Source organism: Typopeltis vanoorti, chromosome 14, assembly GCF_054136105.1.
Source record: "Typopeltis vanoorti isolate ZY-2024b chromosome 14, IOZ_Tvanoo_1.0, whole genome shotgun sequence".
NCBI classification, from domain to species: Eukaryota; Metazoa; Arthropoda; class Arachnida; order Uropygi; family Thelyphonidae; genus Typopeltis; species Typopeltis vanoorti.
The window spans coordinates 59,160,218-59,179,471 of NC_143562.1; the positions used below are offsets into that span (position 1 = coordinate 59,160,218).

General features: G+C 36.7%; 1 protein-coding gene across 1 annotated transcript in view; it reads left to right on the forward strand.

Annotated features, from left to right (window-relative positions):
- LOC150099515 (phosphatidate cytidylyltransferase, photoreceptor-specific-like) overlaps positions 1–19,254 on the forward strand; it is a 206,266-nt gene that overhangs the window by 119,479 nt on the left and 67,533 nt on the right. Inside the window, exon 5 of the mRNA XM_090404474.1 lies at positions 3,161–3,280. Within this exon, the coding sequence (XP_090260600.1) occupies positions 3,161–3,280 (120 nt within the window). The remainder of the gene's footprint in view (positions 1–3,160; positions 3,281–19,254) is intronic.

The window sequence follows — 19,254 nt, forward strand, 5'->3', positions numbered from 1 at the left end:
AATAAAAAGAGGAGTCCATCCAATAAGATGTCTAATGCCACCATTCTTATTTAAAATGTATATAGATGAAATAGTAAGGAAATGGGAGAAAAATATAAAACCAGCATTTAAATTGGATCGTTGAACTGTACTTACTATTCTTTTGTATGCAGATGAATAAATAATCATAGCGAGAAGTGAAAATGAATTTCAGAAATCAATATATTTCTTAAAGCCCGCACAGTTAGCCTAGTGGCTTTGCGCTTCGCAACCATATGACTGGGGAAGGAGTGTCCTAGGTTCAATTCCTATCGACAACCTGAGGAGCTGAAAGATCTTCCTCAGTTAGCCACTTTAGCCGGTCTTGGGCGTGGACAGCAGGGTTTTTTTCCACCAGTTTATCTGACGTTTTTCATCCCGCAAGCAGGCAAACCGGCCCCATGAACACACACAGGGATACAGCCAGGAATACTTCGAGGCATAGGGGGTGACCATTCTATTCTCGTATTTCGGTTTCGAAATCCAAGCATGCTTGGAGGGTTGTGGGTCTCAACGGCCTGTTAAAGCCATTGAGATAGATAGATAGAATATATTTTTTAAACATAATTGCTAAAAAGTTTGAAATGCAAATATTATTATTATCTGAGACCACCAGGGAGTTAAGGACTCATCCAGAGGCTATACATCTCCCAAACCAGTTATCATACCTTCCCTTAAAGTCATTCACACTCGCTACCTCTAAAGATAAACTATTCTACTTGCTCATTGCTCTGTGAGAGGAAAACCTAGCTCTTACCCTTTTCTTGACTGCGAACAAACTTAACTTCCACAGATGCTCCCATGTTCTCTCCCTATCTTGCTTATAACAAAAAATTTCATCAGACAATATCCAATAACACCCATTCAGAGGTTTATAGACTTTTATCTTGTCACTCCTCTTTCTCCTGTTAACCAGAGTGTGTAATCCACAGACTCACAATCTGTCTTCATTATCTAAATCCCATAATCTGATATAATCTTTGTAATTCTTCTTTGCATCCTTTCCACAGTTTCTTTATCCACTTGGAACCTGGGAGATGAAATCTGTGCACAATAGTCCAGGTGTGGTCTTATCAAGGCCTTGTAAAGAGGCAAAATTACTTATCTTTACATTCCAAGGTTAGCTTCAACATCGCAATTATCTTCTGAGTTGTATTTGCAGTTTTTGCTATGTGATCTTTTAACTTCAAATTCCTATCCATTATTATGCCAAGATTCCTAGTCTCATCAGTTTCTTGTCACATAATCTTGCTAATATAATATGCTGCTGGAAACGTTATCACGACAAAGTGCATAACATTACACTTACTACCAGTAAACTGATAGCCATTTTCATTTGCCCAAATTTCCTACCTATTCAAATCATTTTGTAAGTCCTGGATATCAGTAACATCCCTGATTGCCCTGCCTATCTTTGCATCATTGACAAACAATTGCACATCTCCTGTTAGACCCTTCCTAATGTTATTAATGTATAGATTGAACAACAGTGGCTGAAGGACTGAACCTTGAGGTGCACCACTGGTCACCTTAAATCTGGCAGATTCACGCCCACCGTATACCACTTTTTTGGTATGTATCTGTCAACCATCCACTGATCCAAATCAAGAGTTTATATTCTGATCTTCTGATCTCATATTCTCCAGTTTATGCAACAGCCTTTGGTGTGGTATCCTATCAGTCAACATTATCAGTGTTTTCATTTCCTTTATCCAACTTGGCCATAGTATTGTTATAAAATATGAGCAAATTGCTAAAACATGACATTTCTTTACTAAACGATGCTATGCCTTGTGGAGTAAAACCTTTCTGTCTACCTATTTCTGTATTTGAGTTCTTACCAACTTCTCTAAAATTTTCATAACCACACCAGAGATACTGATATCAACAGACAAAACAAAAATTATGACTTTTAAAGGACCCCCTACCAGTCAGAAGTGAAATCTTGACTGAAAATAAAATTTTATAATAAAATTTTATTTTATTCTAAAACTTCTTCAGATAGCACTATATCATATGCAAAAGAAGCTGACATTGATATCAGAATTTCAAACCTAACCAGTTTTAAAAGACTACAAGAATAAGAGTTAATGAAGTTTTGGCAAGACCTCCTGTAATCTACAGAAACAAATTATTACTGTTATTACCCTAAGATCCTGTGGAGTTCATCTAGTAGGTCCCTTTGTCAGACACATAGCTCATCATACCCCACCTTAAACACATTAAAAATTTTTGCAGACTGATTCATGCAAAGGAATTAATTTGTTCTTCTTCTTTTTCCATTCCCTTGGGACTTGACTAGAGCTGAAACTTAAAACCAGCCTAGTCAGAGGCATGCCACTTCCTTTGCACATGCTCATAAAATGCAAGCTGATATCCCATCTAACCCATGGCCATATTTACATTGAGATTCTGCAAAATCTTAAATACTTCCAATTCATCAACCTCTGTTCTCGCATCAGTCCCTGTCACCTCTGCCACAGCAGTACCCTCATTTTGATGATATACTCGTACAAAGTGGTTACTCAGTAACTCAACTATTTCGTCTGCCTCTATCACTTCTTTACCATCAGCACTCATTAAGGTTATCCTTCCATAGTCATTCTTCCTTCTACTTGTCACATAACGATGAGATTTCCTTTGTCCTGCTCTGCCAATTTCTTCCCATAATTTGATTTTGCCTTCTTTACCTTGTCACCTTTCTTGTCCGACCCTTGTACTGCTCATGAGCTTGCTAGTCACCTTTCTCCTTATATACTCTCTGCAACATTTATTTTCTTGCAGAGATGCTTAATGATACTACTCTTCCATCTTATCCATTGAATATGAAGGTAGAAATGATGGAAATTAAATGTTGCTTTTAACACAGTAGCAGTCTCCATAATTTTACTAAAAACAAAAGCTGTTCAATGTAACACTAAAAGAAAGTATTTTATTATTGTAGTATTATTGTTATTAACAACAGACTCCATGGAGTCTAAAGACACATTTATAACTTGATAATTTTCTTGCCATATTAATTAAAGGTTACATTTTAATTATATGCATAAAAGTAAAGCAGTTCTTATTAGGAAATGAATTTTGGATGTTAATGTTTTTTGATCCACTATTGTTAATATTGATGATTTATTTATTGCAACAGGATTTCATGACACCATTGGTGACCTATCACAGATTCATTTCATTTTCCTTGTATATAATTGGATTTGTATGGTTTGTTTTGAGTCTTGTGAAGAAATATTATATGAAGCAGTTCTCACTGGTAAGAATTGATTTTATGAAAATTTACCTTTCTTTATTATTCTTCATTCTACATTATTCTTCATATTCTTTATTCATATTCATACATTGTATTTTTTCTTTTGTAAACTAATTTAATGGAAAATAGTCTCTTATATATATATTATTTATTTGTTTTATTTACAAGATATTGTATACAATCTACTGCCATTTTCTTGGAAACCCATGTGCTGCAACTTAAATATCAGCTTATCATGTGACCACCATTCGACAGAGTGCCACATGGTAAGCTGATATTTAAGTTGCGGCACATGGGTTTGGATGTCAGGTTGGTCAACTGGATTCAGGATTAGCTGTCTGATGGGTATCAGAGGGCTGTGTATGGTGGGGCAGTTTCAAGGAGGCAGAAGGTTATAAGTGAGGTCCCACAGGGCTCAGTACTGGGACCTATATTGTTTAACCTTTATAACAATGACATTGTCAGTGGATTGCAGGGGGATATTTAGTTGTTTGCATATGATGTAAAGCTGGGAAGGGTTATTAGTAATAGTGCAGATGTGGTAGCCCTGCAAGAGGATTTGAATAAGCTAGACAGATGGGCAAATGAATGGGGGAGTCAGTTTAATGCAGCAAAATGTAAAGTTTTGAGGTTTGGGACACTTCATATTGGAGGAGTTATACTGGAGGAAGTAGGCGAGACGAGATCTGGGGTTGATGATTGATAGAAACATGAAATTCAGGGGACATATTGCGAAGGTGGTGAAGAGGATTGCTGCAATACTGAGAAGGATGCTGACCTGCAGAGATAAAAGAGTTATCATTCCATTGTATAAGACCCTGATCAGACCACACTTAGACTATTGTTCTCAGATTTGGTCCCCAGGATTTGAAGTAGATAAATTAACTATGGAAAGGGCACAGAGGCAGATAATAAAGATAGTTTCAGAATTGTACAATGTTAGTTATGAAGATCGACTGAGGGAATGTGGACTGCAGAGTTTGGTAGATAGAAGGAGAGGTGATATGATTGAGACTTTTAAAGTGGTGATGACTTGTTGAAGTGGAGACAATTTTGAATAGAATAATAGGGGCTAATTTCAAAATAGAAAAATCAACAATGCAACTTTTATTTCTTTATTCTGCTCTTAATGATTAAGCAAATGGAGAAATTTTGAGTCATCTAAAAGCTTTCTACCCAGTCAACAGAATCTCCAATCATCTGAAACCTCCTAAACTACAACATCTGCCACTTAAAAATCAGGTGTCTACAAGATCAGTTGCAGTTGTGGGCTACACTACATAGGACAAACTGGCAGATCTGGGGAGATATGCCAAGCGGAACACATCAAGGACATTGAGAATGAAAGAAATCATGTTGAAGAAAAGAAAAAATGGTACACTTTCCTTCATGGTATATAGAAAACCCATGCACACAAGCAGATACATCCACAAATGCTCCCACCATCACCCTGCTCAACAATATGGCATTATTAAAACTCTTACCAAAACAATCCACAATCTTTGTTCCAGTGGAACCGCCCTTACAACTGAGCTTGACCACATACACAACACTTTCCTCTCCAATGGCTACAGCGATCACAGCATTAAAAAAATAATCAGGTCCTCCCCCATTCCCCGGTCTTCTTTTCAAAGAGAGTTTAGAAATGCCATCACCATACCCTACATCCATGGCACATCTGAAAAAATAGCCAAGATTTTAAAAAAGTACAACCTACACACAGCATTTAAGCCCCACTGCAAACTTGCTACCCTTATCCGTGCTACGAAAGATCAGCTCCCTCCTCTCTCTCAGTGCCTGGAGTCTATAAAGTACCCTGTTCCTGTAAACTGGCATACTTTGGACAGACAGGCTGATCAGCTACTATCCACCTGGAGGAACATAAGTCATACATCTGCAACCACGACTATGGTCAGCCAGGCTTGACTACAATCCACAGGATCTCATGGAAAAAAAAACCACCATGCTCCGCCACAACAAATTCAAAAGAGAAAGACTATTCTTAGAATCAGCAGCAGCTCTCAGGAATCAACCAAATCTTAACAAATATGGTTGCATTAAGCTTCCTAAGATTTGGGAAACGCTTATCACCAGAGGTCCCACTTTATATTCCAGGCCACCTATAACCGCCCCTGGAGGGCACTCCACCTAGATAGAACTTTAGTGTCACCCACGTGGTTGGGCTTAGTATTGTCTGTTATTTGTTTTTATGTTACATTAGTTTTTTTGTAATCCCTGAAGATGTCTCATTGACTGAGACGAAATATAGGAAATATTAAATTCTGTTTTTAATCCTCACTGAGTGCTGTATACAATCCATTAAGCCTCCAACATGATGTCCTCACAGCACTTAAGCCTCTACACACAGAATGAAAGAAAATACAAATCAGGGCTGGTAGTACATACAACAGATACGAAATATCTAGTAATTATTATTATTATTATTACATACCATCTCCAGGGAGTCCAAAGACTCATTGAGGGAGGGCACCCACTCTACAACTCTCTGTCTCCACCAATCCACCACGCACAACTACCTTCATCATTTACACCAATGCCATCTACCTCCGACCACCACCACTAATATATTTTCACAGATAATCACAAACATTTTATAAGTGAAAAAACTTCCAGAAACATCTAATAGAATGGCAACAAACTTAAAGGTTCCACATTGATTACTGCTTTTACTCAAGAGCCAAAGAATCTGTTGAAATGATGAGGTATCCTCTACAGGTAACAAAAAACAAGGGATGATTTTACATCAGATCTGGTCTTCCTTGATCCATCAGAACATACTTGTATTTACTAGCAGTATGCAGCAACCCACAAACCAACAGCCAGCCTAACAGCGAACTCATGTTTTCCATTGTTTGAACATTTTCAAATATTCTTCATTAGCAGTGTTAACTGTTATTACTTTGCTTGTAGTTTTTTTTTAATTTATTCATGCTATTTCCTGATGAAGTGAAACAAAGTTTTTAACCAAATTAAAACTAATTTCTTTCTAACTTCTTTTTGTATGGTTTAATAAACCAGAAAATAGTAATTCTAAAGATAAGAACCAGGTTTTTGCTGGATTCTTTAACAATAGGATATGGAGTGAATCCCAGAGTCATGTTTTTTTGGGTGCAGGGAGGGCATCAATGAAAATAATGTAAAATACTGTTTGATTTATTCTTTGTACACCTGGATACAGATTTATCATTATTAGTGCCTTATTTCATCATAAAGATAAGCATAAATTCAAAAGGACAAGAAATATAAAACACACAAACAAACAAAAAACATTGATTACATTATAAGGAGAATAAAATCTTCAAGCAAACTAAAAATCCTGTGCACAAAGTCCAGAGTTAATCTGAAATATGAAGTGATCACTGTTTAATCTTGAGTAGGAAAAAGTTGAATAATATACAGGAAAAGAAAATGCACAAGAAAATTACACATCGCAACCATATTTTTAAAATCTATTTAAAAATATGGTTATGATGCAATTTATTTTTAAAATAAATTGTATTCTCAATTTATTTTTGCAACATATATCCTTGAATTTAGAAGTGACAAAATAGTGTTTACATAAGATTAGCATATACCTTGACAATGTTTCTAGTAATACTCCTCTGTTTTTAGTATAGTAAAGTTTTGGTTTGAAAATAAAATTTGACAATCATGCTATCCTTTGAAAAACAATAAGTGACCATTTGCTTCCCCTGAAAATATGTTTGTTTCTTATTCTGCCAGTTGCAAAAAGATATGTATTTAAAATCAGGGATTACTTTGTGTGTGTGTGTGTGTGTGTGTGTGTGTGTGTGTGTGTGTGTGTGTTGCTTGCCATTCTCTTTTATTTATTTTTAATATTTTGATATGAATTTAAACCTTTCATGCCACAATTTACCTCTTGTGAAAAAACCTCACAATCAGAGCAGATGGGTGTACTTATAGAAAATATACAAAACAAACTGTATCTGCATACCATGACATCCGGATATAATTTTCAGTTTTTGTACCAAACAAATTTAATTTTCCAATTTTCAGGACTTTCAGTCTGTTTTTCTCATCTACTTTCACTTCACTCTCAAAGCATTATTTCCATTTTCTATTATGTATTTACCAAAAATGACTGCAGAAATCATTCAGGTGGAATTAATATAATCTTGAACACATGGTAGGGAGATGGGGAGCTTAATTCATTTGTATAGATTGTACTGTTATTTGTCAGATTCTCACATTTTTTTCAGAGAAAACTACATTGTATTATTATTATTATCCATACAGCACTTTGTCCCTGTTTTTGTTACTTCTTTTTCAACACCAGCTTCACTGTATTTTCATAAAAATGGAAGAACCTTACCCATTTCAGTGTGACAGTTAATATTTTGATAAGCTACATAAATTTTGCTGTGATGTTGGCTTACATTATCAAATGAAAAGTACTGCGTGTACTTAAAGAATTGTCTTTTTTAAGCACATAAAATTACAATAAAAGAAAATTTTGTGTTTTTCTCTTTTAGAAAAACTGCTTGCCATGCATTATATAGTATTTGTTTAGATTAATTTAGCCTATTGAATTTTTTCACTTGCATTGCTGTTATATACAAAATTTCAAGAAAGAATTGTTCAAAATGAAATATGGAATATGTGGAATGATATTAGACATTTAGTGGAAACAAATGAAAGGAAAGAATGCAAAACAATAGAATGAAAGAAAGAATAGGTGACGAATGATTCAAGAATAGCAGTGTATAGAGGTTCTAATGTTGGAGGATTGGTTAATGAAGAGAGCCCATAAGGTCTGCTATCTGTGAGGGAGATTGAGCAAGATAATTCATACTTTGAATTTGAGGAGGAAATGAGCAAGAGAATTAGTGGTGATTGCAAGAACAAATGATTTAAGTGGACATAAGGAAAATGTAAGGGTGGATATCAGGAGGTTACTGAGGAGAGTGAAAGATAATAGTGGAAGGGTTGTCAAGTGTATTTAGATAAGTTGAGAGGGAGAGCCAGAATCACTGATGGTATGCTGGCAGTGCAGTTTGTGGATGTGTGGCATGTATTTGAGGAACATGGAATTATACACACCTGACAAATTGCATTTGAATGGCTTTGGAGTGAGTGGACTGGAGAAACTGTTGCTAGATGGAAGTGCAGTGCATGATGCAAGCAAGAGATCAGAAGTAAGAGGCAAAGTGAAAGATCAGAAGAGTGGTACTGAAGAGACTGAAGTGCTTGGAAATGGAATCAGCAATAGTGTGAGAGATGAAGAGAGAACAGGAATGTAAGAAGAACAGGGCAATGGGGGGGGGGGGCCTGGGTGGACAGAGAGACATAGGGAGAGTGGATGTTAGAAGTAGAAGTGAATGTATTTGATGGGGAAATCACAACTAACAAATGGCTTGGGTAGGACTGGTATAGACCGAAAAGTGAACTGTAGTGTTTATTTACAAATGCCAGGAGTATCAGAAATAAGGGAGATGAAATTGTTTCACCGATTGAGTTTATTTGCTCCAAAAGTGTTGGAATAAGTGAAATGTGGTTGAGTGAAGATGATTCCCTAATGGGAATAGAAATGGAAGGGTATAGTGTTTTTTTGTGAGGATAGAAAAGACAAGAAGGGAGGATAGTGTTCCTGATGATAGCAGGGAAATTATGTCCACATAAGGCAGACATAAAAGATAGGAATAGTGGCTATGATTTTGAGGCAGTGTGGTGTGAGGTGGAGGTTGACAGGAAGAGATATTTAGTTGGATGTTGCTATAGGCAGAAATGTATAACTTGGGTTATACATTTCTTCATCTCCACCCTCCACATTTCCATAATTATGGGTGATTTTAATTATGGTGTAAATTAGAATGAAGAAAATAGCATTTGGGAATAAGGGAAATGAATTTCTTGAGTTTTTGAGAAACGACTATCTCAGGCAATATGTAAAGAAGTACATGGGAAGATTGGGAATTTTAGTCTGATCATTTCATCAGAGGATGTAATTGTGAGTGGGGCTTTGCACCTCCCTCCAGTTGGTGAGAGTGATCAGGAAGTGATCACCTAGGTTGTAGCTAGCCATATAAAGACTTCTGTGAAGAAAGGATATATGTGGAAGTACAAGGCTGGTGATTATGAAAAGTTTAGGAGACAGCTTGGAGCTATTGCATGGAATGAGGAGTAGAGTGGGAAATAAATGTTGCTTGGGAACTGACAAAGAAAGACATAACAGCATCGATGCATGAATGTGTTCTTTTGTGTTCAAAAGACTGAATAAGGTAAGAGTAAAATGGCTGGATAAATTATTATTATTATTATTCAGGCCTCCATGGAGTCAAAAGACTCATCGTGGGAGGTCCTTCCTAAGAAACTTCCTAAGGTCCTTCCTTAGTGAACAAGGGAAGGGTTATTATTATGGGTGATTTTAATTATGGTATAAATTAGAATGAAGAAATAGCATTTGGGAATAAGGGAAATGAATTTCTTGAGTTCTTGAGAGATGACTATCGACTGACAAGCAGATTATGAAATTTTGTATCAGTCAATAGCATGAGGAGTATAACTGTATAGGAGTATAAGCATGAGGAGTTAGCACTGTTACGCAAATTTGAGCAGATGGGAATGGATACTAAACTGGTGATATGGATAGGAGAATGGCTCAGCGAGAGATATCAGAAGGTAGTGTATGGAGGAGCAGAGTCCAGGATGAGGCGAGTGACCAGTGGTGTGCTTGGGCCATTGTTGTTTAATTTGTACATAAATGATATAGGAAATGGCTTAAAGGGAGATATTCAGTTGTTTGCTGATGATGCAAAGTTGAGTAGTGCAATAAAATCAAGCTGATGTTGAGAGTTTGCAGGATGATTTAAATAAGCTGCCAAATTGGGCAAGGATAATGGATGTCAGTTCAACATGGAAAAGTGTAAGGTTATGCATTTTGGGATTAAAAGATTACCGGCTGTGTACTACATTGATGGAACGGTACTCCAAGAGATAGATGAGGCTGGGACTTAGGGGGTGTTGGTGGATAGGAAAATGAAGTTCAGGGGACACATTGTTAAGATGTCCAAGATTATACATAGGATTACATGGTTATTGAGGAACACACTAAATCCAGAGATAAAAAGGTTATTATTCTCCTTTATAAAGCATTGATACTTCCACATTTGGATTACTGTGCTCAGGTCTGGTTGCCTGGATTCCTTCGAGATGAGGCGGTTGTGCAGAGGGTTCAGAGGAGAGTTACTAGGTTGGTGAGTGATGTAAAAAATGCTCCCTACATTGATAGATTGAGAGCTTGTGGATTGCAGAGGTTGATTGATAGGCAGAGAAGAGGGGATATGATAGAGACATTTAAATTACTAAAAGGTTTTTATAAGATTGATGCAGGGGAAATGTTTCAGCTGTGTGATAGTGATGGAAGAACAAGAGGTCATCCCTGGAAATTAAAGAAAAGTGTGGTTAACAAGGGTGTGAGAACAAGGTTTTATGCCTGGAGGGTGATGAATAAGTGGAATGCATTGCCTAACTCAGTTGTGAGTTCTTCATCTGTAAATGAATTCAAGAAGAGGTATGATAGATATTGTTTTTCTAGTTTGGGTCTCCCACGATGAGTCTGCTGAGTCCATGGAGATACCCATAATAATAATAATATAAAGAGCAGACCAGGACAGTGACTCAGTTGATAAGGACAACAATAAGGTGTTTCATCCTTGGTATGAAATCAGAAACACAAGTGTAGAGAATGAAATGGGAGAAGATTTAATGGTGAGCAAGCGAGAGGTATATGAGGAGTTAAGTAAGCTAGATGTCAAAAAGATAATAAGACTTGATGACATATCATCACATGTCTTAAGGGAATGTTTCAAGAAGTTAGCATTAGCCTTCTTGAAACAAGAGTGTTGCAACAGCACAAGTCCCAAAGGAGTGGAAGAAAGAGGAAAGGGGTATGTTTTTGAACTATTATTTCATTTGTATATTAATCATATTGGAGTGGGCTTAACTGGTGATATACAATTGTTTGCAGATTATGCAAAACTGGGGAGAGGGAAAATCAACCAGATGTTATGGCCTTACAGGACGAGTTGAATAGATTGTATGCGTGAGCAACAGTATGGAACTGTCAATTCAATATTGCAGAGTGTAAAGTTCTGAAAATTTGTAGTCAACAATGGTATGCAAAGTATACACTTAGCAAGGAAATTTTGGAAGTTGAGGAGATAAGAGACCTTGGAGTGGTGGAGGACAAGGATCTGAAGTTCAGAAACCACATTGCACAAATTGTGAAGACGTCACATCAACAGATTATGATAATAATGCAGTGGACCTTAACTTGCAGAAATAAAGAGGTTCTGGTTCCATTGTATAAGGCCTTGATCAGGCCTTATGGATTATTGTGGACAGATTTGGTCCCCTAGTTTTTGTGGTAGTGATGAGGATATATTGGAAAGAGTCCAGAGAAGACTGACTAAGGTCGTAATTGGTCTTTAGGATGTTGGATATCAGGACACATTGAGGGAATGTAGTTTGCAAAGCCTTGTGGATAGGGGATATAATTGACACATTTAAGTTGGTAAAGGGTTATTACCAGGAAGAAATGTGGAAGAAATTTTTTCACAGACAGAAGGGGGTAGAACCAGGGGATATTTACCTGGGAACTGTATAAGGAGGGTGTGAGCAGGTTCTTTGCATGGAGAGTGGTTGCTGAGTGGAATGTGTTGCCTGACATTGATTGAGTTTAACGCACTGCTTGATGGGTTTTGTACAGTGGGTGCCTCCCATGATGAGTCTTTTGACTCCATGGAGGTTTGGTGTTATTATAATTTTTATTTTTATCTGCTATGACTTTCATTGTATAAACAGCCTGACAGTTCTCATCAACACCTGAACATCTAATTCATTTCCTACTCACAACTATCTTCATATTAAACAGTGTGCATCACACTTCAGATTTATTGATTACAAGTGGGTGCAGTTTCACTTAACAGCATGTCTGTGAGTGGAGTGTTAATTATCCTGCAGATTGATTGTGAGGTCCCAGCATTAGTACATGTTGCTGACTACTGCTACATATGTGCTTGTTACATGTACAGATTTGAATCATTTCCCTGTATCAAACTTGATCTGTTCATGAAAATATAATTTTATAATATGAGATTAAATTATTTTTTAAATCAAGCTGGTTATCTGCTGCAGTACTTTGCAGAAAATAAGACATAAATCTGTTCAATGTCAGTATATGGCATTTTAACACAGTTACAAATTTAAGCTATAATCCATGTTTATACTCGCTCATACTGAGTGATAATATCAGCTATGTTCTTTGTTGTTAATAATGGATGGGGAGGAGTAATGAACAATTTATTGGTGTACTTTTAATTCCATTTCATAGCTGTCTCAAAGCATTGCTACTGAAAGCAAGAAATGCATGTTTCCTTACAGCAATAGCTTTAATACAAAATAAATACAAACATTAGACTGAACTGCATACAATATATTTTTATATTTTTACTTCCTTTATAGTTTATTAAAAACAGGAAAAAATAAACTTTCATATTGTAATGTGATGTTTGCTTTATCATAAAAAGGGCCATTGATAAGTACACAAAATTGTAACAGATATAAACAGAGCAGATACAATATTTATGTAAGTATTGTATCTACCTGAAAAAATTAACCTCAGAATCATTACATTATTATTTTGCTTAATTACATGTAGCTAAAGTGCATTTTTTATAAAGAATTTTATTTTTGATAATTATGAAACAATTCTCTTTTGCTACAAATTAATCGCTTGTGTCCAAGTTTTAAAAAGTTTGCCATTCATTCTAAATTAAGTTTTGTTTTTATTAATTTGTTTGTTTCATTTGTTTACTTCACGTTTTTTTGCTGCAAGAGGTTGGAAGATAGTGCAGGTGGTGAATTTTGGTTCTGAATGATAAGTTACTTTTTGGAAGTATTTAGCAACAGTTAAGTCATTCTTTTTGCATCCACACAAGCACTCATTATATTTATGAGTGTTTGTGTGGTTAACTGTAAGAGTAGCCGGTTTAATTTTCTGATTTTTAAAGGTTTAATATTTGCTTTCTGTTTTCTTATACACTGTATTGTTTGGCATGGCACAATGCACAAAACAGCAGGCAGTTTTAATATGTGATTATGTTCACTGCACCATGTGTGAAATGTATAGCCTTCACCGAACAAGAGATTTTTGTAAGGAGAAGGAAGCTGGAGAATGTGTTTGTTGAAAGTGTTTCGTGAGTGAATGCCAGAAATGTGAAGAGAGTAAGAAGAGTGAGAGTTGAAAGATGAAATGCATGATAACGTGATTGGCATAGTTAATGTTTCAAGCGGTTGTGTTTGGTGAAAGTTCGGAAGTACAAAGTCAGTCAGAAACTAGAATGTTTAGGATTGGGGGAGGGATGCAGGTGAAATGTGGGTCCAGGCAACCTAGAGGCTAGAGGTTAGTGAGTATGAATGGCACGGTGAAAATTGAAGAGAATGATCAGAAGGTAATGGAAAAGATAGCCCACCCACATGGAATTCTTCACAGAACAAAACATGAGATTGAGTGGTTGGAGAAACACCTGGTGGTTGTCATGACACAGATGCGAAAGAAAGGAGAGAGAAAGCAGAGCATGAAAAAGCAAAAGCATGAAAGTAAGGATCAGATTTTATGCAAACGATTCATTGATACAAGGAGTCATTGAGGAGAGCGTGATGAATTGTGTTTTCGTGGAGCAAAAATAAAGGATGCCAGTTATGCTGTAAGGATGCAGAGAGTAAAGGTGAAAGGGATGTTTATTTTGGCTGATACAAATGATTTAGCAGGTGATAATTGTGATATGCAAGAAGACATGAAAAAGTTGCTAGTGCATGCAAAAAAGAAGAGTGAGAAAGGAAATCTGTCTCTTGCCATGGTATGATAGAGCTGAGACAGACAGCTATGATCACAAATGAGTTAGTATGCAGGTTGTGGACTTATGGAGTGATTGTGATGGAAGAATAGATTTATATAAGGCTTGTATCTAAATGGATTTGCTGTCAGGAGTCTTGAGAAAGTCTTGTTCGGTGAAAGTTCGGAAGTACAAAGTCAGAAACTAGATTGTTTAGGGTGGAGGGGTGATACAGGTGAAATGTAGGTCCAGGCAACCTAGAAGTTAGTAAGTGGGAGAGTGATCACATGATGCAAAATGTAGCACCTCAGGTTAACTTGAGTGGGTAAGTAACACAAGGCATAAGGGAGATTCTGGGATGAAGGGGATATTGCAGTTTATGTATACTAAGGCCAGAAGTATTTGAGATAATTGTGATATGGTTAAGGAGTTTTTGGCATTGGTTAGCACAATTTAGCCAAATGTTATAGACATTAGCGAGATGTGGTTGACTGAGGATGATGTGATCAGTAATAGAATGCAAGGGATTATAATGTCTTCAGAAAAGGGTTTTGCTAATGATAGCAGGGAATTAAAGCCAAAGAATAAAAGTACATCAAGGGAACTGGGATTCAGAGGGCAATTAATTTCATGCTATCTGGGTGAGATAGAGGCCAGCATACCTATCCAGTTATATATTGGCTGTTGCTATAATCCAGGTTGTATACGAAAGTATGTAGATTACATGCACTTGCAAAATTACCATGATGGCTACATGTTGAGTAATTATGGGGTATTTCAACTATGGAGACATAGATTGGGAGGAGGAATAGTCATAGACAAGGAAGGAAATGGAATTTATATTGCTACTGAGAGATAATTACTTGAGGCAACATGTGATGGCACTATTTTTCCCTCCTTCCACTCCACTGGCACCTTACCAGTACTTGAAGCTTGGTCAGAGGAGTTAATAATTCCCTTGCCCATTCTTATAATACATGAGCTGATATGCCATCCAGTCCCATGGCTGTGTTCGTATTAAGACTCTGCAATATTTTAAGCACCTCCATTTCTTCCACTTCTATTCTCCTATCAGTCAATGTCACATCTGCCATTGCATAATCACAAGAAAGATATTTATTTAACCAAATATTCTTGTGATTACGTGATTATATCATTCAGTCTTATGTCGCAAGTATCCTTAAACACAACAAATGCCATTGCATGTTACCACCTAGATGGTACACTCCTGCAAAATGCTCACTCAGCAATTCAATTATCTGGTTTGGTTCTGTTACCTCCCCGCCGTCAGCAATCTTTAAAGTCATCCTTCCATAGTCATTCCTCCTTTTACTTGCTGCAAGTGAAAGAACTCTTTAGGGTTTCTTTTGGCTTAATCAGCTAGCTTTTGCTCATAATTAGCTTTAGCCTTCTTAACCATACTGATCACCCATCTTGCCTGCAACTTATACTGCTCATGAGCATGTTGATCACCTTTTTCTTTATAATCCTTCCACAATCTTCTCTTTGTGTGCAACTCCTGCTTAATGAGAAGCTATTCATCCATCCAACTCCTACCTGATTTATCCTTCTGACTCTTGGTATAAATTCAGATACTGCTTTCTTCACACACACACACACCACCCCTTGACCACCTCCCATTCATCACCAACACCTCTCCCCTTCAAATTCTTATATCATGGCTCTGCTGAAAGTTGACTCCTTAGCTTGTCACAAGTACCTGCTTTGTAATTTCATATATATATCTCTTCTTAATAGAAAATTTGCTATGTCTGGCAATCTCCAAGGTGAAGGCTAGATGATTACTTTCTCCAAGCAGAGACAGCATATCTAGATTGGTTAGTGTTAAGTTTTCTGATGCAGTGATCGGATCCAGCACTCTTGAACCTCGTGTCTCTCCATTACAGGTTGCCTCAAGTAATTATCTCTCAGCAGCTGTATAAATTCCATTTCCTGACCTGCCTGTGACTATTCCTCCTCACAATCTATATCCACATAGTTGAAATATCCCATAATTACTTGATCTGTAGTCATCATGCTATCTGTACTAATTTGGCAATACATGTCTTCCAGATCATCTGTGGAACTCCCTGCCTATAGCAACAACCAACTGTATATTTTGTCTTACTGGCATTAATCTCACTTCAAATGAACAGCCACTCTTTCTCTATCTCCTATTCTTTTTGGCAGCAATTCATCGTTATCATCAGCACTACCCCTCTCCCCATTCTATCTTCTTTATCTTCCCTGATAATACTAAACCCTTCACATTCTATTCCTGTAACTAATCATCTGCTGTTACACACATATACCACAATAGTTATTGTGGTATATGTGTGTTTGATCCTCCCCTCTCCTTTCAATTAGCTTTTGGACTCCATGGAAGCTTGGAATAATACTATGTTCAATTTGTTTCTGATAATATTTCTCTTTTACATATTTGCTAAAGCTTTTCAAATCATTCTTAGTATTCCTAGATAGCTGTAATGCAAAATTTTCTTTACAGTAGTTAATGGTAATTGTTTCTTATATCTATCATACTTAGTTGTTGAATTCAAGAGGGGGGTCATAGTAGATTCTGTGTTTGGAAAGTTCCGAAAGCTAAGTTGTTTAGTATAGAAAAAATAGCAGTGTTAGTTAAAAATTGTATTAGAACCAGATTGTATTTTGGTGTTAATTAGATTTAAGTTAAAATTTTATTTAAATATAGTAATTATAGTCTTTCTGCATGATAAGTTACATAACATGGCACATAGCACTGATGCAAAGCAGAACAGTGGTATTCAAGGTATCATTGGTTAAAGAATTCAACTAGAGAGATTTTGTTTAGTGCAGTGTCTGCAAGATGTAGGCATTACTGGAGGTGAATGTACTTTGGCTTGAAAGTGATAGTGGCAGGAGAGCATGCCAAAAGTGCTTGAAAAGTGAAGATCAGAGGGTGCAGGTCAGGTCAAGAAATTGAAGTGGTGAATGGAACAGAGAATATGCATGAAAATGTGTGCAATGGAGTAATGGAAGACAGGATCAAAAGAGAGATTAAAAGTGACATGATTGAGAATGAGAATAAAAGTGATGATGATGATTGAAGAATGAAGAGTGGCAATCATGAGGGAGATAGCACAGGTACGCAGAGTGATACACATGACGAAGCATGAGCTGGAGCAAATGCAGAAATGGCTGGCAAGTGGTACAGCTGAGAACTAAAAGAAAGAAGTGTGAGAAAAAAGAAGGGAATACTTGACTAAGAGAGAGAGAAGGAAAAATTAAGGAGCAAATGTTATATGGTGATTCTGTATTAAGAGGTGTAATGGGCGAGGGAGTGACAAATCGTACTTCCTGGATGCAGAAATGAGCAATGTTAGCTATTAGAATGCAAAAGAGTAAAGCGAAAGAGTTAATTGTTTTGGCTGGAACAAATGATTTGCAAGGAGAAAAGTATATGAGGGATGATATGAAAGAGTTGCTGAAAGTAGCAAATGAAAAGAGAGAGAGTTAAGGTAGTGAGTCTGTTGTCACGGTATGATAGAATTGAGCTGAGGAGGAGGGTCATAATAGCAAATAAGTTGATGTGTGTTTGTGGAGTGAGTTTTTGAATTGAAAGTTCAATTTGTGGAGTGAGTTTGATGGACGAAAGGACTTATACAAGAAGAGAATGGTTTGTGTCTGAATGGATTTGATGTGCAGAATCAGGAAAACTAAATTTTTAGGGGAGAAATGTGCATAAAAGTTAGTACCACTGGCAACAAGGCAGAATTGGATAGTTAATATAAAGTGTAAGGACAGTGGTTGGCATAAGGGACTTTTGCACTTTATGCGCACTAATGCCAGGAGCATTTGGAACAATGGGGAGGAGTTTTGAGCATTGGTTAATTCATCCTGATCAAAGGTTATTGGCATTAATGAGACAGCTGACAGAAGTGGGATATAGTGAGATGGAATGTGAGGGTATAGTGTGTTCAGGGAAGATAGAAAAGAATAGGAGAAGAGTATTATTGCTGATAGCTGATAACTTGCAATCAAAGAGAGCAGGAATCCAACTGCATCTAGTGAAAATAGCACATTTGAGGCCATCTGGTGTAAGATAGTGGCCAGCAGAACAAAATATACAGTTGTTGCTTCTATAGACCAGGGGATGTAAAGGATGATGAGGATAGTATACATTAGCATATAAACTCAAAGAGTGGAGGGCGAGCAGTTAGCATGTGGGACTTCATTTATGGTAATATACATTGAAAGGAGGAAAGGACATATGGGAAGAAGGAAATGGAATTTATGCAGTTACTAAGAAATAATTACCTGAGACAGCATGTGATGGAATGTACTAGAGGTTTGAGAGTGCTAGATCTGGTAATTACATCAGAGAATTTGTCCATAACCAATATGACTATGTTATGAATTGCAGAGAGTGATCATATGGTCTTGACTTGGGAGGTAGCTAAATGTGTGGAATTTTAAGTTAAGTGGGTATACGTGGAATTACAGGGCTAGTAAGTATGACAAACTTGGAAGATTGCTTGGATCAGTGCCATTGGCATGTGAAACTGCAATGGCTGAATGTTGATAATGCTTGAGAAGTGGTAAAGCAGTGTTTGAGAGAAGTAATAGCAGACTTGCATACCCAGAGTCAGGAGAATAAATCAAGTGGGAGTTAAATGGATGAATACCATCATTAAACTGGAGCTACAAAAATAGAAAAATTAGTGGAGGAAATGAAGGAGAAAAATGACCAGCAGGCACATGAGCAGTACAAAGCACAGGCAGAAGGGTAACCAGTGTGATAAGAAATGCAAAAGCAGAGTATGAAAGGAAATTAGTAATAACATGCCAAAGATATTCCCAAAGAGTTCTTTCGGTATGTTGCAAGTAAATCATCAAAATCATTCATGGCAGAATTATTTCAATGAATGTCAATGGTAGAAGGTAACTGAATCAGGCAAAATAATAGAATTACTAAGTAAACACTTAGCAAGAGTATATCATCCAGTTTGGACTCATTGTAGATCTTAGGTAATTCTTAATCAATTTTAATTTAGAAAAACTCCTTTCACAATGTGGCAGTAATGGAAGAGACAAAGGCTTATATGGAAATTAAGGTAAATG